At 36.1% G+C, this 20,382-nt stretch overlaps 1 protein-coding gene across 1 annotated transcript in view; it reads right to left on the bottom strand.

Annotated features, from left to right (window-relative positions):
* Window positions 1-20,382, bottom strand: part of LOC123231169 (cytochrome P450 3A4-like) — a 38,315-nt gene that overhangs the window by 12,373 nt on the left and 5,560 nt on the right. The window contains exons 2-11 of the mRNA XM_044657417.1: window positions 17,550-17,643; window positions 15,659-15,711; window positions 13,360-13,459; window positions 12,051-12,164; window positions 11,534-11,622; window positions 8,700-8,848; window positions 8,013-8,140; window positions 6,109-6,181; window positions 3,912-4,072; window positions 1,904-2,130 (exon numbers count right to left, since the gene is read on the bottom strand). Of these exons, the coding sequence (XP_044513352.1) occupies window positions 1,904-2,130; window positions 3,912-4,072; window positions 6,109-6,181; window positions 8,013-8,140; window positions 8,700-8,848; window positions 11,534-11,622; window positions 12,051-12,164; window positions 13,360-13,459; window positions 15,659-15,711; window positions 17,550-17,643 (1,188 nt within the window). The remainder of the gene's footprint in view (window positions 1-1,903; window positions 2,131-3,911; window positions 4,073-6,108; window positions 6,182-8,012; window positions 8,141-8,699; window positions 8,849-11,533; window positions 11,623-12,050; window positions 12,165-13,359; window positions 13,460-15,658; window positions 15,712-17,549; window positions 17,644-20,382) is intronic.

Genomic DNA, 20,382 nt, shown 5'->3' with positions numbered 1-20,382 from the left:
TGTACAAAAATATTTATAGCTGCGCTTTTTGTGGTGGCAAAAAACTGGAAAAGGAGGGTATGTCCTTCAATTGGGGAATGGCTGAACAAACTGTGGTATATGCGGGTGATGGAATACTATTGTGCTAAAAGGAATAATAAACTGGAGGAGTTCCAGGCGAACTGGAGAGACCTCCGGGATCTGATGCAGAGCGAAAGGAGCAGAGCCAAAAGAACATTGTACACAGAGACTGATATACTGTGGTAAAATTGAATGTAATGGGCTTCTGTACCAGCAGCAATGCAATGACCCAGGACAATTCTGAGGGATTTATGGTAAAGAATGCTACCCACATTCAGAGGAAGGACTGCAGGAGAGGAAACATATAAGAAAAGCAACTGCTTGAACGCATGGGTCGGGGCAGACATGATTGAGGGTGTGGACTCGAAACTACCACACCAATGCAACCACCAACAATTGGGAAATTGGTCTTGATCAAGGACACATGACAAAACCAGTGGAAAAGTGCGTCGGCCATGGGTGGGGGGAGTGCGGGGGGTGAAGGGGAAAATAGGAGCATGAAACATGTAACCATGTTAAAAATGATTATTAATAAATGTTAAAAAAAACTAACAAAAATCTACAGGAATGAAAGGGAAGTTCAAGACCACTTTCAGAATAAAATTATGTGGAAACTTCTATAAGTAAAGCTTCAAAGAAAAGTGCATATTGGATACAAGGCCCAGAAGAATTCCCAGGAAGTTATAGAAAGGAAATTTCTTAAGTAAAAAATAAATATTAAATAAAAGTAGTAGAGAGAAAATTGGGGAAAGAAATGAAAACAATGCAAGGGAATTATGAAAAAAGTAACAGTTTAATAAAGGAGGAACAAAAATTACTGAGGTCCTTAAAAAGCAGAATTGGCCAAGTTGGGGAAGGGGGGGGTTACAAAATTTTATTGAAGAAAATATATCCTAAAAATTTAGAACTGGTCAGTTGAACGCAAATAAAACCATGAGAAATCAAGAAAAGCTAAAATAACTTCAAAGGAATGAAACTGGAAAACAGTGTCAAAATAGAAAATCAACTTACCCATAGAATAAGTCAAAGGAAAGCTCATTTAAGAATTTCTAAATTTCTGAAAAGCCATAATAAGAGTCTTGACAGCATATTTCATAAAAATTATAAAGGAAAATTGCCAAGATATTATATAACAAGAGAACAGGGCAGAAAATGAAATACTTAAATGATACTTAGGAAAAGAAATTGAGGATAAATCAATGAGAGGTCTGAGAAGGGATGAAAATGTTTCAGAGTCTCTGTGTAAAGTAGGACAGTGAGTGCACTTCGCCATATAACTAAGAGGTATCAGAAGTGAGCTTTGAATTCAGGTCTAAAATCATATCCTCAACCTTGATATACCCTAAAAAATTTAGTCACCATTAAAAGCTTTTTAAAAAATCTACAAAGAAGTGATTTATGAAAATATTTACCTATGTTTGCATTCATCACATCCTATAGAATAGGGAAATAAATGATACAAAAAGTTATGGAATTTAAAGCTGAAAGGGACTTCAGATGATATATCCACTCATTTCTCAATTAAAACTCTAACAATGACCAATGTTCAAAATCCACTTCTGATAATTCTTAACTCTATGGCTAATTCTAAGGCATTTAATCTCTGTATGGTTCAGTTCCTTCATCCATAAAATAGGGAAAAGAATGCCCAAAGTTGCTATAGCTAAGCTCCTGAAACAGCTACTGTAGGTGTTATAGATGGTTGTTGTAAGATTTGAAGTTACAAGTCTAGAGTCATCAAGCTAAGCAAGAAAAAAAAAATCAAGATTCAAAGATCAGTGCTCTCTCCAAACCATTTCAAAGGAGTATATTGAGCAACTGTTAAAAAAAAAAAAGTGAGTACCTTTCAGGACGAAACTTTTCTGGTTCTGGCCAGTATTCTGGGTCACGATGAAGGACATAGGGAGGAACCATCACCACTGTTCCCTTGGGAATGGTCAGGCCATTGAGCTCAACAGTTTTCTTAGCAACTCTTTCAACCCTTCCACCTATGGGGAACAGCCTAAGATTTTCATTTATCACCATGTCTAGGTATTCCATCTGTACCAGAGCATCATAGGTGACAGCTTCCTGGGAGGAGAGCAAACAGATTTATGTATATTAAGGTGACATTCCATATCTAGCCTTCACTTGCTTGGTTTTATAATGAGTCTGAACCAGTTGCATTGTATGCCTGCCCACCAGACATTATAGTATTGCCTTTTAGAAGAAAACTCTACAGATATTTTTACTGTTGAATATACAAAATGTTGGGACTCGTTATAGTTGTTAATGTGTTAATGAAATGATTTAAAAATTCTGAGCTCTGTCAAGATAAAATTTGTTTCAACATGAATGTTTTCAATAAAATAAGTTCTTTTGAGTGTGACAAAACATTTGAATCTCAGTAAAAAGAAATAGTTCTATGACATATTTTTTTCTCTTATTCTTACAGGTCTCCTCTTGGATCAAACCGGACCAACTATGAAATCTGGGGTAGAATGGTAGACAAAATTTAGATCAATCAAGTTGAAACTTGAAAAGATTCTATCTGAAACTTCATTGCTACACAGCTTCCACTTATTAGCACCTCTGCTTATCCTTCCAAAAATGACAACTTTGTCTCCAAACTCTAGAAATCCTAATGCTCTAAGCTCACCATCAATGTTTGGTTTTGCTGGCATTATTTGACAGCAGGTTCACATTTTATACCTCTAAGAAATGACTTAAAGTGGTGCTTTGGCAGAGGAAGAATTTAGAAGAGATATTTGGTTATGAGGATCAGAGAGACTTTCCCAGTGTCCCTTACAAAATATTACTTAGGATTTATCTATTTACTGATCACATCCTATTGTTCTGACACTTCTGTATAGCATGAATAATATTATGTGGTTTGGAAAAGAGTATGGGGCAATCAATATGAAGCCATAATTACTTATCTCCAAGAAAAAAAAATCCTGGCAATCTGAAAAACAGTGAAGAATATCTTACAAAAAAGATCTGGACCCAAACCAATATGAGATAGAATGTGTCCCTAGCTTATTCTCAGCATACTTATAAAAGTTCAGGCTTGGCTTTGCCAGGCGATCAATGAGATCTCACAGACCACTTTTAGTAATTTATCTCCCTTCCATTACACTGCCACCACGGTAGCTTGATCACTTATCACTGTTTAAATGGACTATTTCAATATCTTCTCAAGATTATCTATCCCCTTACTTCATAAAGAAATAACTGAGTATTCCCATGATTTAGATTTTCCTTTTTGGTCCAAGGTGATCCTTGTGTGCCAAAAAAAAAAATTTCTAGATATGGACAAACCCCATTTTCCATACATAAAACATTTTATCTTCTAACAAAAACCTGCTATAAGCCACATCAGATATTGAATGAGCTTCTGAGATGAGGACAGTAGAAGTGGGTAGGGGAGTGGAAAGCAAGCAAGAGACAAGAAAAAAATAATATGAAAGGAGGAAAGGAAAATTAGAATAGGTGACTGACTAATAGAAAGTAGACCCAAAGCCATAAAGATATTTAGCATCAGAAAAGATGAGAAATGAGTGATTTTAAGTGGTAAAGGGGGTCTGAAGTGGCTGCATGAACAAAAGACAATTAGGTTTTTTCAGAATTTTGCCAAAGTTGGTGATAGTTTCTGAGACATTTCATTCTCGGCAAGTAGAACTTCAAGTAAACCAATGGTGTCTCCACATTCTTTTGCCTTTTCAAACCATGTTCATATTCCAAAAATGAGCAAATCCACAGATAGTACAGGTGATTTTGACAAAGTTTCTAGTAGGAGATGAGGCAAGTGGGTGAATAGGAAGTAAGCTGGGAGGTATGTGAGAATAGTTCTGTTCCCCTGATTCTCTCACCTTGTTGGGCAAAACTGCATCTATCTCCTTCTGAAGTTTCTCCTGGATTTCAGGGTTGGTAGCCAGGTGATAAAAAAGGAAGGAAAGGACAGAACTGGTGGTTTCATAGCCAGCAAAAAGAAAGATTATGGATTGGGCCAAAATTTCTTGATCACTCAGATCTGAAATAGAGGCAAGGGAGATATTCAGACCAAGCCATCATTCCTTTGTTATATCATTCAGTCAAACCACAAGAATTTAGAAAGGCATCTACCCAACTCTAAAATATTTAGAAAAGATCTAAAACACATTGATACAATGGGAATTTTCCACCAAAATTTATCACCACAAAGCAGGAAAAAAAGTTGTCTAATTGGGGTTGATAGACCTCACTTCCCCTATATCTGTTCTTTCATATCTCCAGTATCTGTTCTTTCCATACACATGCTTCATTCTCAGGTCTTATTTCTGGGTGTAATAAAAGTGACAGTTTATTTCAGGACATTGTTTCTTCTTTCTAACATATGATGTCAAAAGATACACATTAGAAGGCTCTATTTCAGGGAAGGGAGGATAGTGAGATTGCTCAGTGGTTAGAGAGCCAGGTCTAGAAATAGGAGATCCTGGGTTCAAATTTGACCCTGGGCAAGTTACATAACATATGTTGCCTAGCTTTTACCAATCTTCTGCCTTGGGTCCAATACAGTTTTGATTCCAAGACAAAAGGTCTTAAAGAATAGTTCAGGGGAGAGGGGATAAGTGACTGTGATAGGGTGGTTGATGATGGACAGAAGCAGATGTGGAGGACAGACCACAGAACTAGAGCATAAAGGGAATTCAGGGAGCCATGCTGTCCAACAACTTGATTTTTCAGTTCATTAATCAGAGTCACAAAGTGGTTAAGTGACTTTCCCAAAGGTTCACAGGTGTCAGAGCTAGCAATCAAACTCAAGTCTTCAGACCTAAGAAACCATATTCTTCCCATTGTACCCTTCTATGTCTTTTCTCTGATGGGTTCCATGAAGGGTAGAGATCCAACAAGAAACTGTATCATGGATTACATTCACATAGTACCTAGGGTTTATGTTTAACCTATATTCTTTCACTTGATCATCCTAATAAGCCTATGAGAGTGCTAGCACAAGAAGACTTCTCTCCATTTTTTAGATAAGTCAGTTGAGGCTCAAAGAAGTAAGGGGAAAGCTCCAAATTCACTGAGCTAATAAGTAGCTAAAGCTGCAACTAGAACATAGTCCCATGACTCACAATTCCAGTCCCCCTTCCGCTAAAATATACTGCCTTCCTAAGGCTGAGTTCCTGTGGGAATGCTTAGGTACAGGATAAGAGAGACTATATCCTATCCATGGTCAGAATGATATAGTCCTAATTAAACACAATTTGAGAAGTTTCCCCACATGTTTTATATTGCAAGAGAAACATATCTCAGATCAAGTTCTTTTTTTTTTCTTTTCTAGACAAGCACAAAAAAAACATATTATAGACCATAAGATGGAGTAAAATTATAGAATTTAGAGCAAGAAAGAATTTTAGCCATCACTTGGCCCATTACCCTTCTTTCTTACATATGACAAGAAAGTCCAGACAAGTAAGGTTATATAACCAAGGACACACAAGTACTTTGGAGCATAGTTAGGATAAGAGTACAGATTTTCTCTGTAGGAAAAAAAATGTGTTTTTCCCACTTTGATATACCTAATTCCTGTTCTATGTATGAGAGGAAAAAGAGATTTTAGTATCATCATCCAGGCTTTAGACTAGGTTGACCATCACAAATGATCATTTTTTTTGGAAATTGTATCCATCTGGATCATCCAATATCAAGCCCTTTCTGAGATGGCTAAGTGATATGACAAATAAAATATCAGAATTAGATCTGAGTTCAAATTCTACCTCAAAGATTTACTAGCTGTGATCATTGGGAAGTTGCTTAAACGCTCTCAGCCTTAGTTTCCTCATCTCTAAAACAGAAATAATTATGACACAAAGTTCACAAAATTTTTATGAGATTCAAATGAAGTAATATATGTAAAGTGCTCAGCTATTTTAAAGCCCCCCCTGTAACATTATCATTGTTGTTGTCAGCATGATCATCATTGTTTTTGCCATTTGGAATATCATCAAAGCAAACTGGAAAATCTCTATTATCACAGATAGTGATTTGAAGATTCCAATTTGAGTACCCTTATTCCCAAGTTACCTTTGTGAGAATGTGGCTCTGAATTTTTAGAAGTCTGGGAATCCATCATAAGCTGAAGCAAATCTGCTCGATGCTGAAAACAAATAACGCAAAATACTAATGCTGAAAAAACAGTTGAGAACATCAATATTAGCTAGCAACACAAAAAATTAATATCTATATTGAAGAATAGATAACTGATGATCTAATGATCAGAAGGTATATTGTGGTTTCAGCTCTGTGGCAGAATTAAAATTCTTCCCAAAGGCATTTCTACCAAAAACCTCCAATGGCCAAAAAGCCTGGGTTTTAAGTGAATTAAAGGAGGGCTTATGATCAGATTCCTAAATTTTGAATGATTCTGTCCTAAACATTAAGACAGGGTTGTAAAAAGAGAAGTAGTCCCTGAAGATTTTAAAATAAAATATTAATTATTTCAGGAAATGAATTATCTTAAAACTTATGGAAAGGATAGAAAATATAAGAGCAGGCTAGAGTGAGCGAAGCTTGGAAAGATGAAAAGCTGGCTTGAGTGACACAGACCAACAGTTGAGCCAGAGAAAAAGATTGTGGGAAGGAGAACCCAAAGGAGGGGACTTTTGATTGGAGATCTCAGAGAGAGAGGATGAAAGTTTGTCCACCTGGGATTGATCAAGGGCCAGCCGAAAGGGTTTCTTTGGACATCTATATCCCAAAAACTTTGTGCAGTTGCCTGAAAGCCTCAAACACCAACTAAGAGGAGATTTCAGGTCTCACAGGACCTGAGGGGTCAGAGGACTCAGCTGACCACTGAGCTGAACCCCAAAGACTCTCAACCTTTGCCTGCCTTACCTCAAAGACCCTGTTATATTAATAATAGTATAGATTTAGGTTAAGATAAGATATAGGGGAAGGGACGGAGAATTTCTGGTTTTGGCCATCTGTCAAACCAGGGAGAAGGACTTTTGGGGGCTTAGTGTTTAGGGATCCCTCAAATACCTTTATCCTCTCCCCATCTTCTGCAACTTTATTTGTTACAACAATAAACTGTTAGCAGTCATATTGAAGGAGATTTTATTCAGGTGGATAGAGGGAACAAGCAGTCTGAGAGGTTAGCAGCTCAAGCCTTGACTCCATATAATCAAGACCCTGTGCTGTGCTGATTTAACCCAGTGAGAGGTTTTTACTTAAAAGGGATCTTGGCTTGCCAAGACTGGGGAAAGACTCCTCTCAAGCTACCATCGCTTGCCCATTCTCTGGTGATCCATCTTTAACAGAGAAATTCCCCTTTTCCCCCAGTAATAATGATAGGAGAGAGGGCTTCTGACAGACACAACTATTCAGGTCTGTCATCCCCTTACCATCTCAACACGTCTTCAAAATTTATCATTATTACAAAAGAAAATTCTTCAATGGTGTATGATATGATTAAAATGGATACCACTGGTCACAATCTTAGAATAACTTCAGGGATGATTTTTTAGCTCAGCAAATATATAATAAATCAACATATCCATGCTTGAAGATTTTCTAGCTAGCAAGGGTTGACAATAGGTTGAACTTTTATGGCACGGCCTTCAAGAATTAAGGATCAAAACTACTCCACAAGAAAAAAAAAATCCATGTAGGAAATCTGTGGGAAAATGAAAAATGTCCAATATTTTCTGTTCAGATCCCAGATGCAGAATTTGGAATACAACATTAAGAGTACGTGATCATAGAGTAAGAACTGGAAGGGAGCTTAGAGGCCATCAAGTGACACTTCTTCATGTTACAGAAAGTCTTCTAAAAATATGTGAGAATACAAATTGAACAAAAAGTATAGTGAGCAAGGATGAATGTCAAGTGAAGTTGAATACAAGTTTAGCTTGTTCTACTATGAGATTAAGAAATACAACCATTTTAATTGTACACATATTCTTATTCTAAATACTGGAGAGACTTACCTTCTCTGTATTCTTCTTTCGTTCTTCTTTTATTTTTTTAACTGATTTTGATAAGAAATCAATAGCATCTTTTGGAAATACAGTTACATCCAACTTATTAAACAAAGGAGTAAGGAATGGAAAGATTGCTGAAGAAAAAAATAAAAACAAAATTAATATCCTTAGGTAGCTGTAGAATTTTATGAGAGGTGCAATCTTTTTTTGGAGTGTAGATGAGGAGATCACATCAGAGATACAAATTGCAATGTGGCTTAATTTCCTTTTTAATGGACATCAATTGTCTGTGAATTGTCTGTGGCAGGGGCCAATAGAAAGTCCAACAGTAAGTAGTAGTAGGGAATCTCTCTCCAAAATCAGGTGTATTGTTCCCATCTCTAATCTTCAGGTTTAACTACCTAGCTACCTATGATTGACTCATCAGCAAGTAATTAACCTAAGGATTTAGGTTAGTTGCCTTCTGAAAGCTTTCCCTCTCTAACAGATAGGAATCAAAGAAGTCAACTCCCAGAATTTCTGAAATTAGGTTCTAATCTCTCTATGCATCAGCTTCTTACTCTGCTAAATGGAGGGAAAAGATTTGATGGCTATATTTCACTCCATCTCTAAAGCTATGATCAGATTTATTGAGCCATCTTCAGGAGTGTCAGAGTCACTTTACTTATTAATTTCTAAGAAGAACCAACTTACCTACTGACAGTATGAGAGGATCCAGAAAATTGAACCTAATTAATTTCTTGATTTCTCTAACGAAAGGATCATTTGGGTTATTCAAGGAATCAACATGTATTCCAAAGGAAGTACTGGTGATTACATCCATGCTATATGCCCCAAAGATGCTGAGGTCAAAAGAAAAAAAAAAAAGACTTAGAATGAGCACTTTTATCTTTCATCTTCAAGCAAAGACATGAAGAGAGGCTCTAAAGTAGCCGGGCCAAACAACAGAAATTGATGTCACTGAACATAAAAAGATAATTATGGGCCATATATTGAATTAGAAAAAACACTAATATTAATCATTCAATATTGACTTTTTAATTTTATTACATATTTCTCAATTACATTTTAATGCGATTAATGCCCAAGAGCAGTTGAGGACAAATGTGAAGATGGTCAGTAGCATGTACTAGGTGAGATTTTTCAGAAAAGTGATGATTCCCTCTAAGAAATTACATAAAAGTCCAAAAACACTTTGAGTGAATAAGCAAACACGTGAGTAAATGAATAAATGACACCTTGAGCAATCTAAGTACAAATGCAGAGCAGTGCCAATCACTATTAACATTTCTTGTTCCTAAGCTATTAGAAAAGGTAGCATTTCCCTCATGTTACCTAGGGTACATTTTCCTCCCCACAGTGTAAATTTTATATACTTTAAATTAATAAGCTATCATTTACTAAATTCTTACTACATGCCAGGCCCAATTTCAGGTCCTGGAATGTTAAATGTAAAACCCTTTCCTAACCTCAAGAAGCTGATATTTGAATAGGTAATTAAATATATGCATGAATGCATGTGTATATACATACATAGATGCATATATACATACATACATAAATACCTAGAAGATCAAAACAGAAATGGAAAGTATCTTCATTGGAGAAGGTACAAACAGCTGTACCTTTGACTCCAAGTTCTCTTGTGTTCTTCAGATTATCTCCACAATCATTCCCAATCTTATTTTAATGGTGTTCTTAATATATTAAGTCACCTAATAAATTATTGATAACTGACTAAGCCACAGTTAATAGATACTGTATGGATGAACATCTAGTAAAGGAGGTTGAATCAGAATGGTCAGACAGATGGGAGAAGAACCAAAACAAAGTAGAATCACAAAATACAAAGAGGAGAAAGTATACAGAATGAAAAGATAGTCAGCAAAGTCACATGCTACAATGGAGATAAAAAAGGATTACAAGAGGTCATTAGATTGAACAATTAAGAGACTAGTAATAGAGATAAGATAGCAGAGAAACAAGCAGAAAGCCCCTTCCAACACCAAACTGGTTTAAAAAATGCAGCAGACTGACTAACAATTAGGAAATTCAAGAGGAGAAAAAACACTGAGTCATTTCTCCAGCCCAGTTTGGCATAGGAAAACAAATAAAAATCTGTTGGTACTGGACACAGAAATTAGTCCTATGGAATTTCAGCAACCAGAGACTTTTTCCATGTGGAATAAAAGGTCCTAAACCAATATTAAGACTACTATGAATTCATGCAGGGTACAGGGATAGAGGACAACTGCGAGGTGGTTGCTTCCTACACCTTTCCCATCCAGTGTGCAATATACAAGAGACAAGTACTCAGATGTGAGGATCAATTGCAGGACCTATCAAGCAAGGGCGAAGTTCATAAGCAAGCAGCAACAATGTGCCTCGGACCCTTGGAGAAGAGGTTGACCTTTTGGACCAATCTGAAGCTTACGGAGGAATCATGAAAGTAATCTCCTAAAATTCTAGCACTCTGAACGAGTTGAATTTTCCAAATGGATGATAGTTCCTCAGTCTGGCAATTCTCTATTACTGCTCAGATCCAAATACAGGTCAGTAACCTGGAGAACTCAGACCTCATCCAGAGAGGGGGAGGGGAGAGAAACCAATCAGATATTACCCTGGATGAGATCACTTAGAGCATTGGTTCCCAAAGTGGGCGCTACCGCCCCCTGGTGGGTGCTGCAGTGATCCAAGGAGGTGGTGATGGCCACAGGTGCATTTATCTTTCCTATTAATTGCTATTAAAATTTTTTAAATTAATTTCCAGGGGGCTAAGTAATATTTTTTTCTGGAAAGGGGGTGGTAGGCCAAAAAGTGTGGGAACCACTGACTTAGAGCATCAAAGTCTTATAAAGGTCTAGACTGAGACAGCCTTGGGAGCCTGGAATAAAAAAAACACCCAATGTCCCCAAGAAAGCTACAATAAAAACAAACCAGACATTTCCTCCAGAAGTGTGTGAAACCCCCATCTACCATAAAGTCTGAAGTCAGGAATTTGAAAACAATGAATTAATGAACAAAAAATGAATCCCATAATAAATTAATATTATGATGACAGAGGTGCTCAAAACATAGAAGAAGGCAGTAATGCCAAAAAGTTTACAAGCCAGACCTCAAAGAAAAATACAGTTTGAAAAAAATCAACTATAATTCTGGAAGAGATAAAGCAAGAGTTTGAAATGTTTTATAAATGTAAAGGGATCATTAATAATTTGGAAGCATTTTTATTTTTAAAGGTTTAGTTAAATGAAAAATTTGAAAGCCAAACTACAAAAGTCTCAGAATAGGAAAAACTGAACAAAGAAAAAGAAGAAAAGATAGTCATCATGTTTCAATATCTTTCTCAAGAGGTTTACCCAGAGAGAGGAAAATCAAATTATCTGGTCTTTTATATTTGCTTTCATAATGTCAAAACAATAACCCTAAAATGGGTCTTTTAGTTTTGGAAAAGGGTAACAGGAGAGGGGTTTAACCAAGCAAGGTCTTATGCTCCTCAGATTCCTGGTTTTTATCCCCATACTTACTCTTTCAGAGTTACAGGCTTGCTTTTCTCAGCCTCCTTCTTCATGTTCTTCACTAAGACATCTCCATATCGGTTTATAATGGGAAACATCTAAATGCCAAATCACAATAATTACATTTCTCAAGCCAGAAGAAGCATGATGATAGTTCTTAAATTTCCTTTTCTCTTTTAGAATGTAAAGAATCTTAGATCTAAAGAAGCAACAGGCTTTAAAGGTCCTATAGTCAAACTACTTCATTTTAAAGATGAGAAACTTGTAGGTCAGGGTGGTTAAGTGACTTAACATTGGTCAATCAAGTAATAGGTGTCAGAGTTGAGATTGAAAATCAGGTTCTTTAACTCCAGAGATGATGTGCTCTCCACTGTATCACCAAAAAAAAAATTCCCTTATATGAGCCTCATATTTGTCGACCTATTAATTAGATGTTAACTGGAGAAAAATCATTTGATGGTTTGTTTGTTTTTTACTTTCCCCTAGAATCAGTGTTTTAGAATGTGATCGATGTCCATTACTTTACCTCCTTGAGTTTTCCACTTGTAAATGTTGGAGACAACACTGTTCGAATCCTCTTCCATTGCTCATCTTTAGCAACTGAGATGGCACTCTCCAAAGACCCTACTGGGCCAAAACTCTAGAAGGAAAAAGTAAAAGACAATGCCACTCATATTTAAGTAGAACCAAGACAAGAAGTCCATCAAGCTTTCAAGGATATTGAACTAATTCATTTTTTAAACCATTGCATTGTGTCTTGGAATTGATGCCAAGTATCAGTTTCAAGGCAGAAGAACGATAAGGACTAAGTAACTGGGGCTAAGTAAGTTGCTCAGTATCATACAATTAGGAAGTATCTGTGGCCAGATTTGTACCCAGCATCTCTCATCTCTAAGTTTTGCTCTCTATCCACTTGCCTACCTAGATGTTCCTGGAGTAACTATTTATAAAAATCTCTATTTAATTGATTCTTTATAGCTCATGGACTTTGGTGGCATGAATCCTCTTTACTGTGTCTTTAAAAACTGGGTCTGTTGTATCTATAGGAGCAGTTTCCAGACTGCATTGCTTCATATATTGTTTCCCAGGATAAGGTTAAGGGTACTAGGCTAGAAGCAATGCTATTCTTAGGAATCTTGGATGCTATGTCCCAGGCTATCTCTCACAGGTGATGTGGCAGCGAAGAGGTGGTGGTGAAGGAGGTGATAGTACTAGTGGTAGTAGTCATAATTTGACCTGCGTGGCACCCATTGCCTCCTGTATCTTTTTCATGTAGCTTCTTGCTTCAGCTATTCTGCATTGCCTGTCGTATGTGAGGTAATTGTTTGGATAGCACCTCTTCCACAGGATTTTTTAATACTAGATCATGACAGGGATGGCCTGGCCAAAAGGAAGAAAGGAAGTTTGGAAGTATTTCCAAGACGTCCAAGACAAGTCTCTCATGCCCATCTCTCTGTTGGAGGGAGCTGGTTTACAATTATTTCCTATGGAGATGAGGAAGGAAGCCCATTCTCCACAATGATCTTTCTCTTTAATAATGGCCCTTGGAGGCCAGATTACAAGCAAGTCTAGTTGTAGATGTGGCGTTGTTACCACTAATAAGTTTTCTGGGCCAAAGAGATGTTAGTGAGGCTTTAAATCATGCAGGAAAAGCTGCCTTCTGTCTCTCCATCAAGAAGAATTGTCCTCAGAGAGGCTATCTTGTTCTACCATCTTCTGTTAGACTATCAACTGTGAAACTAATGTTTGTAGATGGTCAAAAAACTGTGGGACCCTTAACATGCTTAGAGAGCTTTCCCCATTGTTGCTAGTATTATGCTTCTACTATCACTTACCCGACGATTGGTGAAGACTGAATAACATTCTTTTACCATGACTGTTTTGATAGTCTCTACGTCCATGGTGGCCAGTACAGGTTGCCTGCCATCATAAAATCTACACCCCCAAAAAGGAACAAATTATATCAGTCAGCAAGTTAGACTGTTTGAAACAGAGTTGAGACTACATATTGATTATCATGAACTCATTGCTTACTTTTTCCTTTCATTTAAGATGTGGGGCTGAGCCAAGAATCCAAAATATAAATTATCAGTGAATATTTATGAAATCCTTAAATTAGAATACTACCTCAGATACTTCTTAAGTCTTGACCCCATGCAAGTCATGAACATCTCTCAAACTCAGTTCCTGAAAAATTAGAATAATACCATCTACCTGTTGCCTAGCAAGGGTCTCCAGGTTTATCAAGAATACAACCAAACTAAGAGGGTTGTTGTGAAGATCAAAAAAAGAGCATATAAAAAGTGCTTTGAAATCTTTTTAAATAGCCTTTTCCTATTGACACTGATATTAGTGTTAATGTCACCAAAGCATAAAGCAAAGTATCATGTGGTGTGTGATGGAAAAAGGGATGAGGCTTGACTATTAGGCAATAGATTTTGTATTATACTCAAGATAGGAAAAGAGTATGGACAGAAAATTTACTATCTGGGTGGGGTGGAGCCAAGATGGTGGAGTAATCCAGAGCAACTCTGTGCCACCATGAGAATCCTCTCCAACCAATATTAAAACATCACCACAAAATGAATACAGGAGTGAAAGAATCAACATGGAAACAGAGTGAAACAACTTTCAAAGAAAAGAAAAACACAAAAGTTAGGCAAAGAACATCTGGGACACTGGGATGAGAGGAGAGCAGAGGAACAAGAACCTGTAGCAAGGAGGGAAGAGCCCATACAACTTATACGCCCCGCATCTGCTGTCTGAGGTTTGGAATCTATGTGAAAGCCAACATCCGGACCCTAAGATCCTGCCTGGGTGAATAGTGGTACAAGCCAACCCATACTCCTTGAAATTTAAAATTAAAATTAAAACCTGTAGAGAAGTCTGGAGCCCCAGCCCAGGGAATTCTAGTCTGGACTTGGGATAAAGATATAGTTCACACTTTGAGGTGGCTGATAGTACCAAGTACTAAGTACTCATCTTTTTGCCTAAAGTTCAGGGTAGAAGCTCCAAGACTGGACAATCAAAGCAAGGAAGTAAAAACCAAGCTGCTGGAAAGAGAAGTTGGTAGATAATAGTGTGATAGGAGATAGAAAACTTGGGTTAGAGGGAGCCTGGAAAATAATTGGGGTGATCAGAATAAGGAGAAGTATTCAGGATGAAGCACTATAGGTATGCACCTAAAGTGGTGAGACTGAATGATGAAAATGATTATGAAGAAAATATAAGAGGTGTGTTACAATGGAATGTTTTCATGGAATGAATCAATAAATTACCCTCCTGAGAGTTAAAAATAGAATTTAAAATGTCAAATCATGATATTCCAAAACAACTGAAATGTGACACAAGGAGAAAAGGCATGGTAGAATATGATTGGCAATAAAGAAGACCAATAGAGTAGTACAATGACTTCAACAAAAACCTTTGTCAGCTATGCACTTATTCCTGGCACAAGATGATCCCCTACATATATGTCTTGTTCACATGTGCTCCCTATATATTTATCTTTTCACATGTGTTCTGCCCACATACCTGCTAAGGTGTAGTTGTTCAGATATAATTCTTTTTTTTTAAACCCTTACCTTCCATCTTAGAATCAATAATGTGTATTGGTTCCAAGGCAGAAGAATGGTAAGGTCTAGGCAACAGGGGTTAAGTGACTTGTCCAGGGTCATACAGTTAGGAAGTATCTGAGGCCAGATTTGGACCTAGGACCTCCCATATCTAGGCCTGTCTTTCAATCCACTGAGCCACCCAGCTGCCCCTTTATTAGCCTTTTAATCATCTTTTTTCATTACTATTCTCTTTACATGTTGAATTGTATAATAGACTGGCAGCTCCTTCAGGGCAGTGACTCCAAATTCTGTCTTTCTATCTGCACTGCATGGTAGACAATACAATTCCTTCTTTCTTCAAAATTCACATTATCACAGCAATGAACTAAAACAAGGAGTATGTATAGAATACATGACTTGGTATAATATCACATTAGATGTTATTACAGGACTGACCTAGGATTCTGTGGCTTTAAACAACTTTCCAATACATGTACCTTCACACATTAATTTGAGCTGTGTACCAGGGAGGTATTTGATGACTACCCATTGAAATGAGATTACTTCGAATACTTACCCCCAGGTTTTCCCATATTTTTTAAAACAGTTGTAGTCAAAATTTGCAAAACCCTGCAAAAAGTATTTTTAAATCAGATATTTTCATGAATTCTTAATAATCAATCCTATTAATAATACCTTATATTAGGAAGTTAAATATAAAATAAGTGTATTTTTACTATTTTTGTAATGCTCTTCATTTTGACTGGCATGTATGTTGCCCACCCTTACTTCTACTTGTTGACATCTGCCCCAGAACAAATGTGTTTACTTCTATGAAGACTTTCCTGATCCCTCCAGCAGAAAGTGATTTCTCTAGGATTCTTGCTCTCTTCATGGTAACTCTAATGCCTTTTTCCCATGCTATGATAGCCTGTTTAAAGGAGGGAATGTTTCATTCATTTTATTTATAACCCAGTGCATAGACCACAGTATGCATTTAATAAACATTTGATAAACAGTAGATTGATACAGTCTCTGCACTAATGCCCTCATTATATTTTCATATATATTACAACTAACTCAATACAAGTCATCATCTGTACTGTAATCTTTGAGGCAATTGCCATGGATTTTTTCTTTGTTTTTCCCCTAGTGCAGAGTTTCATAACCTTTTAAGTGTTATGGATCTCTTTAGTGGTCTGAAAGACCTATGGAACCCTTCCCAAAATGATGTTTTAAATTCATTCAATACATAGCATTATTAAAGAAACAATTTTATTAAAACACCTTTCAAAATGCTTGTATTTCCCATGTTAAGAACCATTGATTTAGTGCTTAGCATAGTGTATCATTCACAGTGGAAGCTGGATAAATGCTCATTGAGTTACTGTTAATATAATTATGATGTAGCATCTCTTTGAGGTTTCAATGTACCATTCTGGTTTTGCAGATGTAAAGGTCAGAAAAAGGGCTGCTAAATTTAGATATTATATTTTTATTGTTCTTATAATGTAGTGATAATGCACTGTATCACTTCCTAGGAGATTTATATTTAGTATCCAAAAGAAGAAACATGTACATGGGTGCCATTTTGTAATCATATCCATAACATTGACATGTTTTGCAAAGAATATATTTACTCATTTTTCATCAATAATAATAGCTTTTTATTTAATTTTAAAAGAAGCCCTTTGTCCAATGAAAGAAACCCTGTATACTATTATACTTTCCAGCCTACATCTCTGAAGGACAAGTCTGCAGTAATTTATCTTAGGGAAATCTGAAGTCTTTTAAAGAATCTTGAGTTTCTTATAACAAAATAACTAGAAATAATACAAATGCAATAAATGGTAGAAATGACTGAACAGATTGTGATATTTTAATGCAATGTGTTGTATTATATTAGAAATAACAAATTTTGGAAATATCAAAATAGAAAAATGTATAAAGAGATGAAAAGAGAAGAAAAAAGAAAAATACATACCATGATTACATTTTTTAAAAACAGCCACAAAATCAAGAGAAAAAAATACCCAAGTAAACAAATCCAAAGGGAAGTAAAAAATATAAAATGTTTATATTATCATGCATATATAATTTATATACTTTAAAACAAAATGTAAACAATGTGGATTTTGTGAGTTTGCATATAATTTTTATGCATTTGTTTAGTTAAATAATTTATTGATGGTGGTGTATAATAAAGTTAAAAACAAAATATGAAATACATATATAATATATAATATATAATTACTTTTAAAAAGAGCCAGAAGTTCCTAGACTTTTGAGCTGAGAGTCCAGATCTCTCATTTTACAGATGAAGAAACTGAAACTGGAAAAATAATTGATTTGCCCAAAGTCCATACTTATTAAGTACCAAAAGTAGTATTTATACCCATCTCCTAAAGGTAGAGCAAATGCTCTTTCCACCATACAAAGATAGTGAAGGAGAACTCATTGATACTCACTTTGCGATAGGAAAGAACAGTGCCAAAGAAAGGAATTGGTGTTGGTCCTGGAATTCCTAAGTTCTTAAATAACTTGTGTGTCCAGGTCCCATATCTAAAGAGTGAAGTAAAAATACAATTAGAGTCAAGTCAAAGACCAGACATATAAATGGCGTGGTCCACTTATCATTAATCAGAATGGGTTGAAGTATAAAGTAAGTACCTTGAGGGAAGGCTTGGTTTACTCAGATCCAGATGCCAAAGGGACACTTCCAGAGATACTTCATGGCTCACACAAACATCCTGAGATATTACAAGGCCTACCTGAGACTCTTTGATGTATCACCTTAGAGTCAATAAGGACTGAGATGACACATTAAGTGCAGTCATTTTTGACAAGCTACAAGGAATTATCAGAAGTGCTGGTAGAATATATTCCCTGTTTGTCTAGATTCACTCCATCTTTACTAACCTTCACTCTATTGTGCTGTGACTAGGATCAATTTTCTCTTGATAGTCTAGATCCATTCCAAGAGCAATGCACCTAATATATCATCAAGATAACTCAGGATATGAGCTTCAGACCTTAAACCCTCCCCAGGACCCAATCCAACTCTGGTGCATTAAACAGACCACTAATCTTTAGAACCAGAACACCAAACACCAAAATCAAGGTTTCTAGTATCTTTCATTCCACTTAATGATCCCTGCCAAAGACCAAAGGACCTCATATACTTACTGTTAGGACCTCATATACCGGAAGAACTATTAGCATCCTTTCTAGCATCCCTCCCTCCTTCATACTTCAGAGAGAAATGATTGTTTGCTATGGCTAGCATATCCCTACTACCTATTTTTCCACATAACAGAGAGTTCTCAGATGACTCAGCAAAAAATCACCCACTTCTCTTGCCACTATTTCCCATTCACTTATCTCCATACAGCGTAGTTCTGCCCTCTCAAGTAGAAATTCAACTATGTACACCTTTTCCATCACATCCTCTGGATAAGCACTCTATGATCAATATGTTCCCCTTCATCTACTGGTTTTTCATGCCCCTAAATATACCAGTCCTAATGGAGGACACAAAATACTCCTTCAAGAAACTGGCAGAGCTCAAGGAGGAAATAGATAGTAAAACTATCTAATGGGAGATCTAAATATTCCTCTATCAGATCTAGAAAAATCAAGCCAAAAAATAAATAAGAAAGATAAGAGAGGTGAATGAATTTAAAATACTCCTTCATTCCTCCTTATTTCTACTCCAAGACTCTTCCTCTCTCGGTATTTAGCAACTTATCCTCCTTTAAGTTTCACTCTATCCATATACATCTTACTCAGTCCAATTCTAGAAGCAGTTATGCACCGGATATCAGCCAGTTCTCACTGTTCTCAAGGAGTTTGAAATCTGGCTCACTTTTGCTGTGTAGTATAAAAATGTCCTCATGCCAGGTGGTATCAGTATTTAGTTACTCCCCAAAACATCCTGATCTCCCGTTTCCTTAATCTCAACTCTAATGATTCCTTTATTTTCCATCACTCACTTACTTGGAAAATTACATTCTTAATTTCACTATCACCCCAAGTATCCCACTTCTATGGTCAAGGATTATGAAATTCCTTTAACCAAATTTTATGATTTTACTCCTTTCCATGTGTTTTTTATATCCATTCTTTGTTTTTACTTTAAAGTCTGGGTCCTCCACTATTCATATGTTGGCTTTATTTTCTTTTGTAAAATAATAATTTGTTTACTCTCCTTCCATCCTCACTCTCACAAACACTGATAAAAGAAAAAGGAAAATAAAACCTCTATAACAAATAAGCATACTCACATTATTCATATCCAAACATATATGTCTTCCTCTGCATAACTAGTCCATTCCTTCTGTCAGGAGATGGACTGCATTCTAATCATTAATCCTCTAGATTGAAAGTTATTGTGAGAATTAGAGTTCTTAACTTTTTCAAAATTGGTCTTTTTTAAAAATATTATATGAATTATCCTGTTCACTTCACTCTATATTCAATTCCAAGTGAGGTTCAAGTCATACCTTACATCCATTCTTCTTTACTTGTATAAATTTCTATTTTTGCATTCAATTATTTGGTATGTCCTCTCCATTCCTCTTTGTTTCTTCCTCATTCTATATTTTCCTTTAATCTATTTCCTTTCTCCTTGCAGATTATAAAAAACATTATAAGAAATATTCACAAGGCCTCCATCTTATTTCACACTTTTTTATGATTCCAACTGATACTACAGTTCTTATAGGATATTGAATCCTACCTCTTCAACAATAGAAATTTAAATACTTTTTCCCTATAAAGATTATTCCAGTTATTCACTTTTTAATATTTCTTCTTACTCCTATGTTTTATTAGGATAATTAGATTTATTAGAGAATAAGGTTGATTATAAGAAACTCTCCAGCTCAGAGAAAGAGGTATGGAAGAGGTTACCTTAAAACCAAACTGGAATTTTCATGGAGGTTCTTTAAGAGAATTTCCAATAATCCTTTGGTAGGAATGTTGGAAGTTAACTGCTCTCTTGGGTTTGGCCTCTCAAGAAAAAAGAGATGAAGGATTTTCCTCTGTGTGTTTGTGGAGGATTTCTGGTTACAGTTGGTTTGAAAACATTGGGTGAGTGGATAAAGATTTGAAGGAGAGAATCAACTGATTAGGAGAAAACTCGGGTGTTTCCCTGGTTTGGCCAATGGAGGCAGAAAATAACAATCACAATGAGACCTGGAGGGAACCTTTATTCCTGTCAGTGAATTGAGCTTGGAGACTGGAGAAGGAGACTGAGAAGCTGAATTGATTTTAAGATATATAAAAAAATACTTATAGTTA

This window comes from Gracilinanus agilis, chromosome 1 (genome assembly GCF_016433145.1).
Source record: "Gracilinanus agilis isolate LMUSP501 chromosome 1, AgileGrace, whole genome shotgun sequence".
Lineage (NCBI taxonomy): Eukaryota > Metazoa > Chordata > Mammalia > Didelphimorphia > Didelphidae > Gracilinanus > Gracilinanus agilis.
Note: the sequence above shows the minus strand (reverse complement) of the source record. Positions and strands in the feature narration are given on the sequence as shown.